Source organism: Pleurodeles waltl, chromosome 4_1 (genome assembly GCF_031143425.1).
Source record: "Pleurodeles waltl isolate 20211129_DDA chromosome 4_1, aPleWal1.hap1.20221129, whole genome shotgun sequence".
Taxonomy (NCBI): domain Eukaryota; kingdom Metazoa; phylum Chordata; class Amphibia; order Caudata; family Salamandridae; genus Pleurodeles; species Pleurodeles waltl.
Genome location: NC_090442.1, coordinates 871,794,552 through 871,807,679, shown reverse-complemented (window position 1 = coordinate 871,807,679; position 13,128 = coordinate 871,794,552). Strand labels below are relative to the sequence as shown.

Sequence of the window (13,128 nt, the reverse complement as noted above, 5' to 3'; positions counted from 1 at the left end):
ACGCCATTTTACGCGTGCACTGTACAAACGTCACTACCTATGTACAGCTTCACAATGGTAACTCTGAATTTGCCCATGTTTGGTATCAAACATGTTGGAATCATACCCCAACGCTTTTGCAAGCATTGGTTTTACAATTCCATGAACTCCGGGGGCTCCTTAGAGGACCCCCAGTACTGCTGTTACAGCCTTCTGAGGTTTTCCAGGTAGCCTCAGCTGCTGCCACCTCACAGACAGGTTTCTGCCCTCCTGTTGCTTGAGCAGCTCAAGCCCAGGAAGACAGAACAAAGGATTTCCTTTGGGAAAGGGATGTTACACCCTCTCCCCTTGGAAATAGGTGTTAGAGGCATTGGAGGGGTAGCCTCCTAGAGCCTCTTCAAATGCTTTGAACGGCACAGATGGTGCCCCCCTTGCATAATACCGTCTACATCGGTTCAGGGACCCCCCCAGTCCCTGTTCTGGCGCAAAACTTGACAGAGTAAAAGGGAGTGACCACCCCCCGTCCATCACCATCACAGGGGGAATGCTCAGAGCTCCTCCAGAGGGTCCCTGGGTTTTGCCATCTTGGATTCCAAGGTGGTAGGGAACTCTGGGAGCATCTGAGTGGCCAGTGCCAGCAGGTAACGTCAGAGCCCTCCCCTGATAGGTGCTTACCTGTGTAGGTGACCAATCCCCCTTACAGGACTATTTAGGATCTCTCTCGGGGGGGTTCTTTAGATTCGGATTGCAAGACTCCAGCAGGAATCCTCTGCATCCTTTACTTCCCCTTCTTACTGAAGAAACTGCATCTGGACACTCCAGGAGCTCTACAACTGCAACAAAGAAACAAAGACGACTTCTGCAACATTGTATCTTCAGCTCCTGCAAGCAACTGCAACTGTTTTCCTGTTGTGCATCCTCAGAGGACAGCCCGTCTTCAGCCTGCACCAGAAGAACAAAGGAATCTCCCTTGGAGTGAAGGAGTCACTCCCCTGCTTCAGCAGGCACCCCTCTGCAGCGACGACCCCTGGCTTGGGTCCCCTCTCCTGAAGAAGTGTGTGGATCCAGCAAAACGGCTGGTGGACTGAAGTGGTTCCGACGGTACTGACGTCCAACTGTCCAACTTTGGTGGAGGTAAGAGCTTGCCTCCCTATGCAAGACAGTACCCCAGTGTACAGCGTGTTTTGCAGTTGCCAAGGCTTGTTGGCATCCTTCCACAAAGTTCTTCATGCACCGTGCAGCTCCGGCCTCCAGCACTCCTTCCTATGCCGCACAGCCTCCTGCATGATTCTCTGGCCACGTGGGATCCCTTTGTGTAGTACTGTGTGGACCTCGTTTGCACCTTCTTTGTCCCCATGCTGTGGGTCTCCTGTATGCGCTGCCTGTTCTTCTGAGGGCTCTCTGAGTTGCTGAGAGCCCCCTCTGTCTCCTCCTCCTGGGTAGAGGCCACCAGGTCCCTCCTGGTCCCGGGCAGTGCCATTTTCCGCTAACCACAAGCTTTGCGTGTGAAAAGGCTTGTTGGCGGAATCCAGCGACGCAAACCAGACTGCAATCATCCATCCAGCGAGGGACATCATCTGCACCATTCAGTACTGCACCCTCTTTATTTGTTAACTGATACTAGATCATCCAATCCTGTGTAGTAAACACCTAAAGACCCACTCAGAATCAAATTGGTTACATATGAAATACTATGGTATTGTGACAATAGCAAAATATGAACAAGGAGATGATAGAGTCCAAAAGTTGAGGCGTTTAGAGTCTAGATATATCATCAGATTAAAAACTAAGATCCCATTTGGGATCAACTGTGACGAGGAGGTATACTGTCATCTGTAAATATGAAATTAATTGAGATCTAGTATCAGTTAACAAATAAGTAAGGAAATGTAAATACTACATGTAGAGAATCGAAAAATGAAGAAGTAAAAAATTGGGATATGAGTCCTACAAGGAAGTATAAAAATATACAATTCAATATTATACATGTGGATTTAGAAATTGATAAAGATGTAATAATAATATATACAGATACTTGTGTAATTTGAATTTAGATATGGGTGACATTGCTAAGTGTGTATAATTTGAGAAATATGTAGAATGATTTGTGTTTTTAAGTTGTGTAATATATATTTTTGTGTTTTTGTTGGTTTGGCAATGTAGTGGGGTAAATGAAATTGTGGTATTTGGTGAGAGAAAATTTGATTTATTATAATTAAATGTTGTATATACACTTTTAAAACTACATATCCCAGAATGCCACAAAAAGGCATAAATGAGATGGAAAGTATAAGTAGAGCACTTAATGGATTGGATAATTACTGTGATCAATCAATCAAGGATTTATAGAGCGGGTGCATAGATCAAGACCGTGAAGGTCGAAAAGCATTTGTGTTTGTTTGTCTGGTATCATTTTCACCTAGTAAATGAAGATTTTTGTGAAAATCTGGTGAGTGCCGCGTCGTTGACAGAAGTGTCAAGTTGGTGTGGAAATAAATTAAGGGAAAGGTCCTTCCCTGGCGCGGGCACCGACATTAAGAAAGCGCGCCTTAATTGGACCTTTTGGGACGAATATATATATATATATATATACACATACATACACACATCTACGCACCCTATATTAAAGGCTAAAAGTGCCCAATTTACATTGGGTTTTTCTTTGATAAGCATCTCACCAGATTCAAGCATTTCTGTAAATCAAATAAGAGAGAGAGCATAAAATTCCAACACTCTTTATTAAAGAGAAAAGTGTAAGGAAATGCACAGGCATTGTTAGCCAATAGGCTGCATCAAAAGCATAGCAAGATGATACTGGCACTGCACCTTTAAGAACTCCAGGACCTCTATCCCATCACGCCCCAAAGGTTACTGTTAGGGGACAGTTAGATCAGCACTTTTTTTACGGTGACATGAAGAACAAAATAAAGACAGATATGGACTGTTCCATGTAAGTTTAGTCCAGGAAGGTGGGTGCGTTGCTTATGACTTTGATGAGGTACCCCCTACAAGAGAACTAGGATTATATGTAAGGAACTTATCCTTCTCTTCCAGGGTATCCTCATCAATAGTCATAAGCACTGAATAGAGTAGCAAGTCCATTCCACATCCATGCAGAGAAATCAAAAGCAAGCACAAACTATCATTATCATCAAAATAGATGTTGGCTAACTGGTAGGTGAACAGAATGCAATAAATTATCCATCTAGAAATGGTCTATTTAGATGCAGCAATGCCTGCCCCATAGAGCCATAGTTAACACACAGGCGGTCAGACTTTCTGATAGCTTTGGTCTTGTCCAGATAGAATTTCAGTACTCTCTTTAGATCTAAAACGCTCTTTCCACTGGTGTGGAAGGATTACGGAAAAATATAGGGAGTGAAATTGTCTGGTTAATGAGTAAATCAGACCCACCTTGGGAAGAAAACTCAGATGAGTTCTCATCTGTACCCTGTTGGCACGGAACATGGTGTAAGGCTCTTTGGAATAGAGAGCTTGAATCTCGCTCACTCTGCGTGCCGAACTGATGGCTACCAGGAAAGCAGTTTTCCAGGTAAGGTGTTGCAAAGATGCCTTGTGTATTGGTTCGAAAGGTGCACTTATAAGTTTTGAAAGCAATCTATTCAATTTCAAAGGAGGACAAGGGTTGGGAATGGGTGCAAACACCTTTTTTAGACCTTCTAAAAAATCCTTTACTACAGGTATTTGGAAGAATGATCTCTGTGTAGGGATTTTTCTGTAAGCAGTAATCACTGCTAGGTGTACCCTAATAGAGGTAAATTGTAGTCCAGATTTCGCTAAATGGAGGAGATAAGGTAATATTACGTCTTCCTGGCCTAGGATAGGATGGAAACTATTCTCAACACAGCACATGGAAAACCTTTTCCATTTAAAAGCTTAGGATTGTCTTGTTGGTGGTCTTCTGGACAGTCTGAGAATCTTCATGCACTCCTGCAAAAATTCTAAATGTCCATACCGGAGGAATTCAGGAGCCATGCTGCCAAGATCAGCAAGGAAGGTTGGGATAGAACCTGTAGAGGAGATCCGGTCTGCAGAGCAACCTCTTGTGTAGTGTTTCCAGCAGGTGGAGGAGATCCAGGTATCACCACTGGAGGGCCCATTCTGGGACTATCAGGATCATCCTGATCCTGACTCTGTACAGTTTGTTGATGACCGCTTGTATCAATGTAATGGGTGTAAAGGTGTAAAGAAATGTCCTGGAGCAGTCTATCGGAAGGGCATTCCCCTTAGTTCCTGATCAGTAGAACCTGGAGGTGAAGTCTGGGCATTTTTTCATTCGCAAACAGGTCAATTGGTGGCTGCCCCCATTCTCGTAAGATTTCTTGAGCGACCTCCTCGTTTAGAATACAGTCATGAGCTTCTGAAAAGTTGTGACTTAGAGAGTCTGCTTGGGTGTTTTGTGACAGATGGCTGGTGTCTCCACGGATAGAAGACGGGAGTGAGTTCCTATTTGTTTGTTTTTGATAATGCACTGTGGTCGTGTTGTCTGTTTGTATGAGAGAAATTGTCTTTATGGATGGATCAAAAGAATTCTGGGCTAGACGGACTGCTCTGATTTCCGATATTTTTATGTGATACAACTGCTCCTTGTTCGACCACAAGGCTTGAATTTGTAGGGAGTCCATATGAGCTCCCCAACCCTGGTGGGAAGCATCAGTGACAAGTCTGTGTGGGAAGTTCCTGGTGAAAGGGGACTCCTACCAGAAGGTTCTGACTGTTATCTAACACTTGAGCGACTGTCTGGCATGTTATGATAGGACAAATGTGTTGTCCCAGAGGTTCCTGAGGCCAATGATCTTTCAGAACTTGTTGCAGTGGCCTCATGTGTAATCTGGCAGTGGGGATAATGAATATGCAAGATGCCATAGACCCCAGCAGTGACACTTTTTTCCCTGGTATTGGACAAGGAGTGTAGAGGAGAGTGTGACATTTCATGTTGATTGAGAATACTAGGGATACACTCTTGAGTGTTTTTGTCCAGAGTTACTCCCAGGTAGTGTAGTTTTTGAGTCAGTAATTGTGTGGACTTTTGGAGGTTGTCTTCTAGGCCCAGGTCTTGCAAGGTTTCACAACAGATCTGATAATATAAATCTGCAAGCATTGGGGAGGAGCTTTTGATCAGCCAGCTGTCCAAGTATGGGCAGACATATATTTTCTTCCTCCTCGAGAATGCTGCAACTACTGCCATGAATTTTGAGAATGTACGAGGTGCTAACTTGAGCCCAAAGGACAGCATCTTGTACTGGAAGTGTTTGGATGCTACTTTGAAGTGGAGAAATTTCCAATGTTTCCAGATTATTGGAATGTGCAAGTAGGCATCTTGGAGATCGATGGCACGCATACAGTCCCCGTTGATGGAGTTGGGAGTAGATCTGGTGAAGGGCTAAAGTCCTGAACTTCTCTTTGCTTATAAACTTGTTGAGAAGTCTTAAGTCTAAGATGTGTCTATATTCTCGATTTGTACCTTTTTCTTTACCAGGAAATAACTAGAGTATACTCCCAGCCCTTTTTGAGAGGTTGGGACTTCTTCTGCGGCTTCCTTTTGGAGTAGAATGTTTACTTTGCTTTGCAACAAGGCTTGTTGATGACATGATGTTTTCTTTGGTGGTACGGAAGGGGGATGGGACTTGAATTTGTGTAACCATTTTGAACAATATTCAAGACCCACTTGTCGTGTTATCCATCGCCACTGATTGACAATACTTCCCCATAACGGAGTGGGGAATGGAGAAAAGGGAAGTGAGAACTCAGTGTTTTGCATGTGTTTTGGAGGAGGATGCTGTTGGACAAGAAGCTCCTTTTCCTCGAGCAGAATGGCGTGGATAGTAATGTGGTCTGGTTTGCTGTTGTTGTGGTTGCCAGTGAGGGGCTCGAACCCTCTGACGGTAAGGTCACCAATTGTAAGGTCTGAACTTGCGATGGAATTCCTTTCTTTTGTCTAGGCTGACTGCTGTGAGTGTATCTAGCGCAGATTTCATCCTGGCCTTTCATCATCCGCATGTGTGTACAATAGTGCATTTTCAAGTAAATGGCAAGTTCAATATTCCTTGTTGAGCCTCAGGTTTTAGGCCTGTGAGTCGGAGCTATGAGGAGCGCCGTGAACAAATCCTATGGGAATAGCTGTGAGCCGCAAGGTCACAAGCCTCCGCAGCTTCACTTATATATTTGTTTGCAACCAGACCGCTTAATTTAGGATTTTCTCAAAATCCTGTCAGTCCTCTTTCAGCAATTAGAGCGTAAACCTCGACAGAGTGTCCCTAAGTGCCCTTTCATATCTTCCTAATAATGTGGTGGCACTGGCCACCTTCATAAAGGATGCAGATGTACCACACATCCGTTTGTTTGCTATCCTTATCTGCAGATACTGCTGACTGTGCTGCCACCGGATGTGTTTTCCTTGCAGCAGTGATGATTACAGAATCTGGTGGAGGATCAGATTTCATGAAAAGTGGGTCTTGGTCAGTGTAGGAAAAAAGCCTCTTTCGACCATGGTTACCCCCACTTTTGGCCTGTTTGTCAGTGTGTTTGACTGTGTTCACTGGGATCCTGCTAACCAGGACCACAGTGATTATGCTCTCTACTTTAAATGTATTTAAACTTGGTTGCTGGAACCTTATTTTCACACTACATTTGGCCTACTGGTGCCCCCATGTAACTCCCTAGTGCACGGCACACAGGTACCCAGGGCATTGAGGTATCAGGGAATCCCTATGGGCAGCGGCAGTTATTCTGCTGCCGATAGGGAACCCATGCAAAGGGTTCTGCAGGCCTGCCATTGCAGTCTGCGTGAAATGGGTGCATTCATCCGTTTTCACTAGAGGTCACTGCACCAGGTCACTATAGGTTACCCCTATGGTAGGCCCTCTTAGCCCAGAGGGTAGGGTGCAGGTACCTGTGTGTGAGGGCACCCCGGCACTAGCAGAGGTGCCCCAACAAACTCAAGGCCCATTTTCCTGGACTTTGTGAGTGAGGGGACGCCATTTTATGTGTGTACTGGACATAGGTCACTACCTATGTCCAGCTACACAATGGTAACTCCGAACCTTGGCATGTTTGGTATAAAAAAATGTTGGAATTATACCCAATACTGTTGCAAGTATCGGAAGTATGGTTCCATGCACTCTGGGAGCTCCTTAGAGGACCCCCAGCATTGCTACCACCATTCTTACAGGGTTTTCTGAGCAGCCCAAGCTGCTGCAATGCCTCAGTCAAGATTCTTCCCTCCTGCTGCTTGATCTGATCAAGCCCAGGAAGGAGGAACAAAGGATTTCCTTTGGGAGAAGGAGTTAACACTCTCTTCCTTTGGAAATAGGTGTGACTGGCTTGGTAGGGGTAGCCTTCCCAAGCCACTGGTATGCTTTGAAGGGCACATTTGGTGCCCTCCATGCATAAACCAGTCCACACCAGTTCAGGGACCACCAGTGCCTGCTCCTGCACGAAAATGGACAATGGAAAGGGGAGTGACCAGTCCTCTGTCCATCACCACCCCAGAGGTGGTGCTCAGAGCTCCTCCAGAGGGTCCTTGGGTTCTGCCATCTTGTTTCCAAGGCTGGCAGGGAACTCTGGGAGCATCTGAGTGGCCAGGCCAGGCAGGTGACATCAGAGCTGCCTCCTGATAGGTGCTTATCTGGCTAGGTGACCAATCCCCCTTTCAGGGCTATTTAGGCTCTCTCTTTCTTGGGTGGTTCCTCAGATTCGGCTTGCAAGACTCCAGCAGGATTCCTCTGTAACCTCCACTTCGACTTCTGGCTTCTGGCACTAGAACTGCTACTGGACCCTCCAGGAACTGACAATGCTGCAATCAACGAAGAAAATGCACCTGCAACTTTGTTTCCATGGCTCCGGCCAACTTTTCAACATTTCCTCAGCTGTGCATCCTTAGAAGACAGCAACTCTTCAGCCTGCACAAGAAGAAGAAGAAGGAGTCACTCCCCTGCGTCTGAAGACACCTGCTGCAACTATGACCAACTGCATGGATCTCCTCTCATACTGAGCTGCGTGCACCGTTCATCATGGGTGGTGGTCCAGAGTAGTCCTCTTGGTCCTCTCTGCCAGCTTTCCGACATGGTGGAGGTAAGCCCTTGCCTTCCCACGCAGGACAGTACCACCATGCACTGTCTCTCTTGCAGCTGGCAAGGCTTGTTTTCATCTCCTCCAAGGGATCTTCAAGCAACGTGTAGCTCCAGTCCCCAGCACTCCTTCCTGCAGCGTTCAGCCCTCTGCGTGGTTCTCCTGCAGCGTGGGTTACTTCTGCAACTTCTGTGTCCTCGTCCTGTGGGACTCCTGTGAGTGCTGCCTCTGTTCCTGCAAACTCTCTGAGATGCTGAGGGTCCCCTGTGACTACCCCCTCCTGAGTTGAGTCTCCTGGGCCTTGCTGGTTCCCAGAAGCACCACTTTTCCACTAACCGTGAGTTTGCTTTTGTCAATGCTTGTTGGTGGCATTCCTGCACCGACATCCATCAGGAACTCTTCTCCAGCTCCAGGGCTGCAGTTGACCAACTCCTGCAAATACAGCTGGGTGGGTAGTAGCTCCTACTCCTCCTGGAGTCCACTGTGACTTTTGGACTTGGTCCCCTCTCTCCACAGGTCTTCTTCCCCAAGAATCCACCCCTGGTTTCTTGCAGACGTGTCTGGGTGTCTTCTTTTTCTTCTTTTCCTCCTTTTGGGTGGTTTGGGAAAATTCCAGTGATTTACTCCTGCTTTCCTGGTCACTGGGGGTTACTGTGTTACTTACCTCTGTGGTTTTCTAGTACTCCCAGGTCCCCTCTACACATTACACTTACCTAGGTGGGGGTCCTGTGTTCGCATTCCATTTATTTATTTAGTATATGGTTTTGGCTCCCCCTAGGGTCACTACTGGTTATTGCTATTTGCACTGTTTTCTAACCTTTTCTATGCCTACTCCTGATTACTAGTGTATATATTAAGTGTATTACTTACTTCCTATTGGAGGATTGCCCTTCCAGTATTTTGTGTTCCAAAAGTAAAGTACAATTCTGTACAACTGAGTGTTTGCTTTCATGTGTGTGAGTGCTGGTTACTACAGTGGTATTACATGAGCTTTGCATGCCTCCTAGATAAGCCTTTGATGCTCATCAACAACTGCCTCTAGAGAGCCTGGCTTCTAGACATTGCCTACACTTCACTAAGAGGGGATACCTGGACCTGGTATAAGGTTTAAGTATCTGAGGTACCCACCACACACCAGGCCAGCTTCCTACAGTCAGGAGCCTTGTATTGTGTAAGTATCCCCAATGGTGCAGCTCTTAGAGAAGCTGGAGTCTGAAAAATGTGCATTGCGGGCTCCCATAGACCTGGGACCAGGGGAAGAAGAGGTCTTGCTGCAGATCTTTGATGGAAAGTCTCAAATATGACAGAAGTTGACAAGACAGGTGCAGGTGTGTCAATATTTAGCTTTGGAGCTCCTCTTATGAGAACATCATTGAAAGTACTGAGATCATCCACTGGGGAAACCCTCGCAGTGTGTGAGTCCAACAATGTCGGACAGTAGTCTTTCACCAATGAACGAGATGTGGTTGACCAAGAGTGATGTAACATGTGAGGTCATAAGCAGTGCATTACGGGAGCGGCAGATATAGTTAGCTGATGTACCTATAACTGCTGAATTTCTAAGGTTTTGTACGAGTAAATTCAGAATCTAACTATAACATCCATGTAACCTTTGTTTTTTTCAGTGAATTTCTAAGTTTTTTTTTAATTCTATTTTCTAACTATAACGTCACTGGAACCTTTGTTTTTTTCAATGAATTTCTTTTTTTTATTTTTTATGTGTAGTAATTTTAAATACTATACGTTAATCCAACCACCGCAGTGCATGACCTTTGGCCTTGCGTGGAGGTGGTTGGCCACCAGGCCCTGAGGCCAACCCCCTATAACCACCCAACTGTGCATGTCCTTCACCCATGCGTAAAGGAGGTTGCCCGCAAGACCTGGCCAGCACACAGACCTTGCAACCAAAACTCTACAACCACCCAAACCCATGCCGTGCACAGCCCTTTCGTTGTGCACAGCAGGAGTTAGCAGCAGCTTCTCTGGGAGTGAGAATAGATGTGAGAGGGTGTATCTGGGATGAGAGTGGGTGTGAAAGTGCGTACGTCAGTGTTTTAGTGTCAGTGTTTTAGTTGGTGCATCAGTCTGTGTGTGGGTCTCAGAGTGACTGCATAAGGGTGTCAAGTGATCTATGAGTGGGTCTGTGAGTGGGTGCATAAATGTTTAAGTGGGTGTGTGAGAAATTGATTGAAAGAGACAGAAAGAGAGAAAAAGTGTGAGACAAAGATTTTTTTTAGGCTTTAATATATCATACTTAGAATGAGATATTTTCGTTAGATTTAACAAAAAAAAATGATTTAATATATTTAAAAAAGTAAACATTTTTTAATTTAAAAAAAAAGAAAAAAAAGGAAATGAGCCTAGCTAGACCTTCACACTGAGCAGCTATGGGGTTTTTAAAGTTTTTTTTTTAGCCCTTTGTGGGATGTGTAGTGAAAAAAATATATAAAATAGTAAGGAGCGTGGTGGGAGCCCTTAAGGACTGTCGTACGGCCCCTACTTTAAAAAAAAAAAAAATGTATTAAATTTTTATTATAAAACCCTTTATGGGCTATGTGGGACCGCTAGGAAGCCTTCAAGGGCCTCCCCCCCCCGGTCCCTACTTTTTATTATGTTTTATTTTTTTTATAACAATGCCCTTACGGGACTTAACCCTTAAGGCTTTCCCCGCAGTGCTCATGCTTCAGCAAGCACGGAGTTGATTTGACAGCAGCTCCCTGCTTGCTGAAGCATTTCATCTCTGTCCCCTGCACACCAGGAGGCCCACTCCCCATATTACAATAATGCCCTGGAGAGGGGGCGGTCACCAGAGCAGCAGCATTAAAAAAAAAAAAGAAAAAAAGCCCCTGGACTTGGTCAACCCGGGGGCATTAGACTAACGAAGCGCGGGAGCCCACGCTTAGTTTTTTTTTGTGATTTTACAAGCGGAATCGTGGATACACCGCGTCTCTGCTCTTAAAATTAACACAAAAAAATGCTTTTTAGCCCTGGGGGTGGAGGGGGACCACCAGAGCTAAGAGGTCAGGGTATTCGCACCCTGGCCCCTTTTTTTTTTTCTTTTTTCTGTGGGGTCTCGGCTGAAGTTGAGTCCCAAGATGGCTGACAAAACTTCAACAGCTTCTGTTGTTTAAGTGTCATCAGACAATCAGATCTCACCACGAGATCATGAGGGGTTGCGAATCCTTCGAATCCCTAGATATAAAAATTATTTTTCGTCTCAATTTCTAAAACATTACTGAACTGAATTACACCAAAATTAAAAAAGCACTCTTTTTGGACCAGGACCTACCTTCCTGCCAAATTTGGTGTAATTCTGTTCAGTAGTTTTTGCGCTATTGCTGTTAAAATCCCTATGGAAAAATTAATAGGGCATACGTGTTTTGGGACCTGCTTTTTTTTCTTGGCTCCCCATGGACAGATCACCCCAAAAAGTTCCAAGCAGCAACTGACGTAACTGGCAATTTTGTTTGGAAAGTTTTGTGAAGATTCGTGAACCGGTGCCAAAGATGTAGGCAAGTAAAAAAACGCTTTTTGTATATAAATGTAATCCTACCTATAACTACCTAGTGGCGATACATATATATGTATATATATTTAGATATATATACACGCTCCGGGGCCCCGCACAAAGGCGGGTATATTCAGTGCTTATGACTATTGATGAGGATCCCCTGGAAGAGAAGTAATGATATGCTCATTAAATGCAATAGAGGCATCACTATTCAGCGGAACAACAATACTGAGCTGGCATCAAAATAACAACATGGACAGGGACAAATGGATTGGAGTTAATGCGCATATTCTACCTATGATATAGATTTATGTGAAAAGATGGCCAAAGTGGCTGCATGTAAAACCAAGTTATGAATTTGTGAAAGAATATCATGAAGAATTCTAACAAGAGATACGCCTTAAGAGTATCTGCAAAGTGCTTACCTGCTGTCATACTCTTTTTTTTCAGGTGTGAATTTTGTTCTTCCATTAGAAACTTCATCACATTGCCATGCTTGATGCGGATGCAGGGGTAAGATAGGTGGCATGTTAGCAGTAGTTAATACCGGATTCTGATGAATGACAAAATGATTGAAAAAAACATTAGTATATTTATTGGGACATGAATAGTTTCTGTAATAAGTTGTTAGTATTGGGACAGGTACAAATGAAAGAGGTTAAGCATTAACTAGAGCTAAGTGGCAACAAAGGATTCTCTAATTTGTGTAACAAGTATTACATTTTCATTTAGAGGATGCTCCTCAAGTTGAAAATCAGCCAGTGGAATTTTGCGGGTTGTACTATCCCCTTGAGGGATATTATTACAAAGGCAGATTCTACATCGGAGGTGAATCTTTCATAGATTTTCTTGTGTGGATCATTACTCAGCATCGTACTTGAAATCATCAATAGTAAATGTTTAAATTGCAGTGTGTGTATACAATAAATTAACACTGTGTTAGCCATCTACTGTATATAGTTTATCTACCTCAACATATGACCCAAAGTCCAGCCAATGACAAAGAGATACAAAGCACAACTCCCCTCAGAGGCTTCAAGGGTCAGATTTTAGAACCTCATCCAAAGCAAAATCGGAACCTCATGGAAAGGAAGGAGGGTGGATCTTATGTGGGTCTATGAAAGATAGCAACACTGGAGAACAAGAATGATATGTATCATTTATTGTCCAACATTTGATCTTTCATAGATTCATAAGCTTGAATTAACACTAACAGAGAAGTCTAAAAGCAAATACTGGTATGAGTAAATGAGTCTCAAATTAAAATTTTGAAGTACCATCTGTCACATTATAGACCGTGCTCTGTACTGTACCTCAGGAAAGTAGTGTGTGGCCAAGAAGTGCACTATCCTTCAAGTAGGCACTTTGTAGGTACTCTAATGAAAAGGTAGCTGCCATGCCTCTTTTAAAGTCTAAGGTCGGACCGCACCAGTGAAAAGCTTGCCCACGTGAGTGTGCTTATTAATGCAAGTAACAAATAAGTTACTTACCTTTGATAACGCTTTTTCTGGTGGATACATTAACTACCTGTGGATTCCTCACCTAAA

General features: G+C 44.3%; 1 protein-coding gene across 2 annotated transcripts in view; it reads right to left on the bottom strand.

Annotated features, from left to right (window-relative positions):
• Positions 1-13,128, bottom strand: part of LRRIQ1 (leucine rich repeats and IQ motif containing 1) — a 1,566,481-nt gene that overhangs the window by 574,369 nt on the left and 978,984 nt on the right. For both annotated transcript variants that reach the window (XM_069229624.1, XM_069229625.1), the window contains one exon: positions 12,007-12,134. In XM_069229624.1, the coding sequence (XP_069085725.1) occupies positions 12,007-12,134 (128 nt within the window). The remainder of the gene's footprint in view (positions 1-12,006; positions 12,135-13,128) is intronic.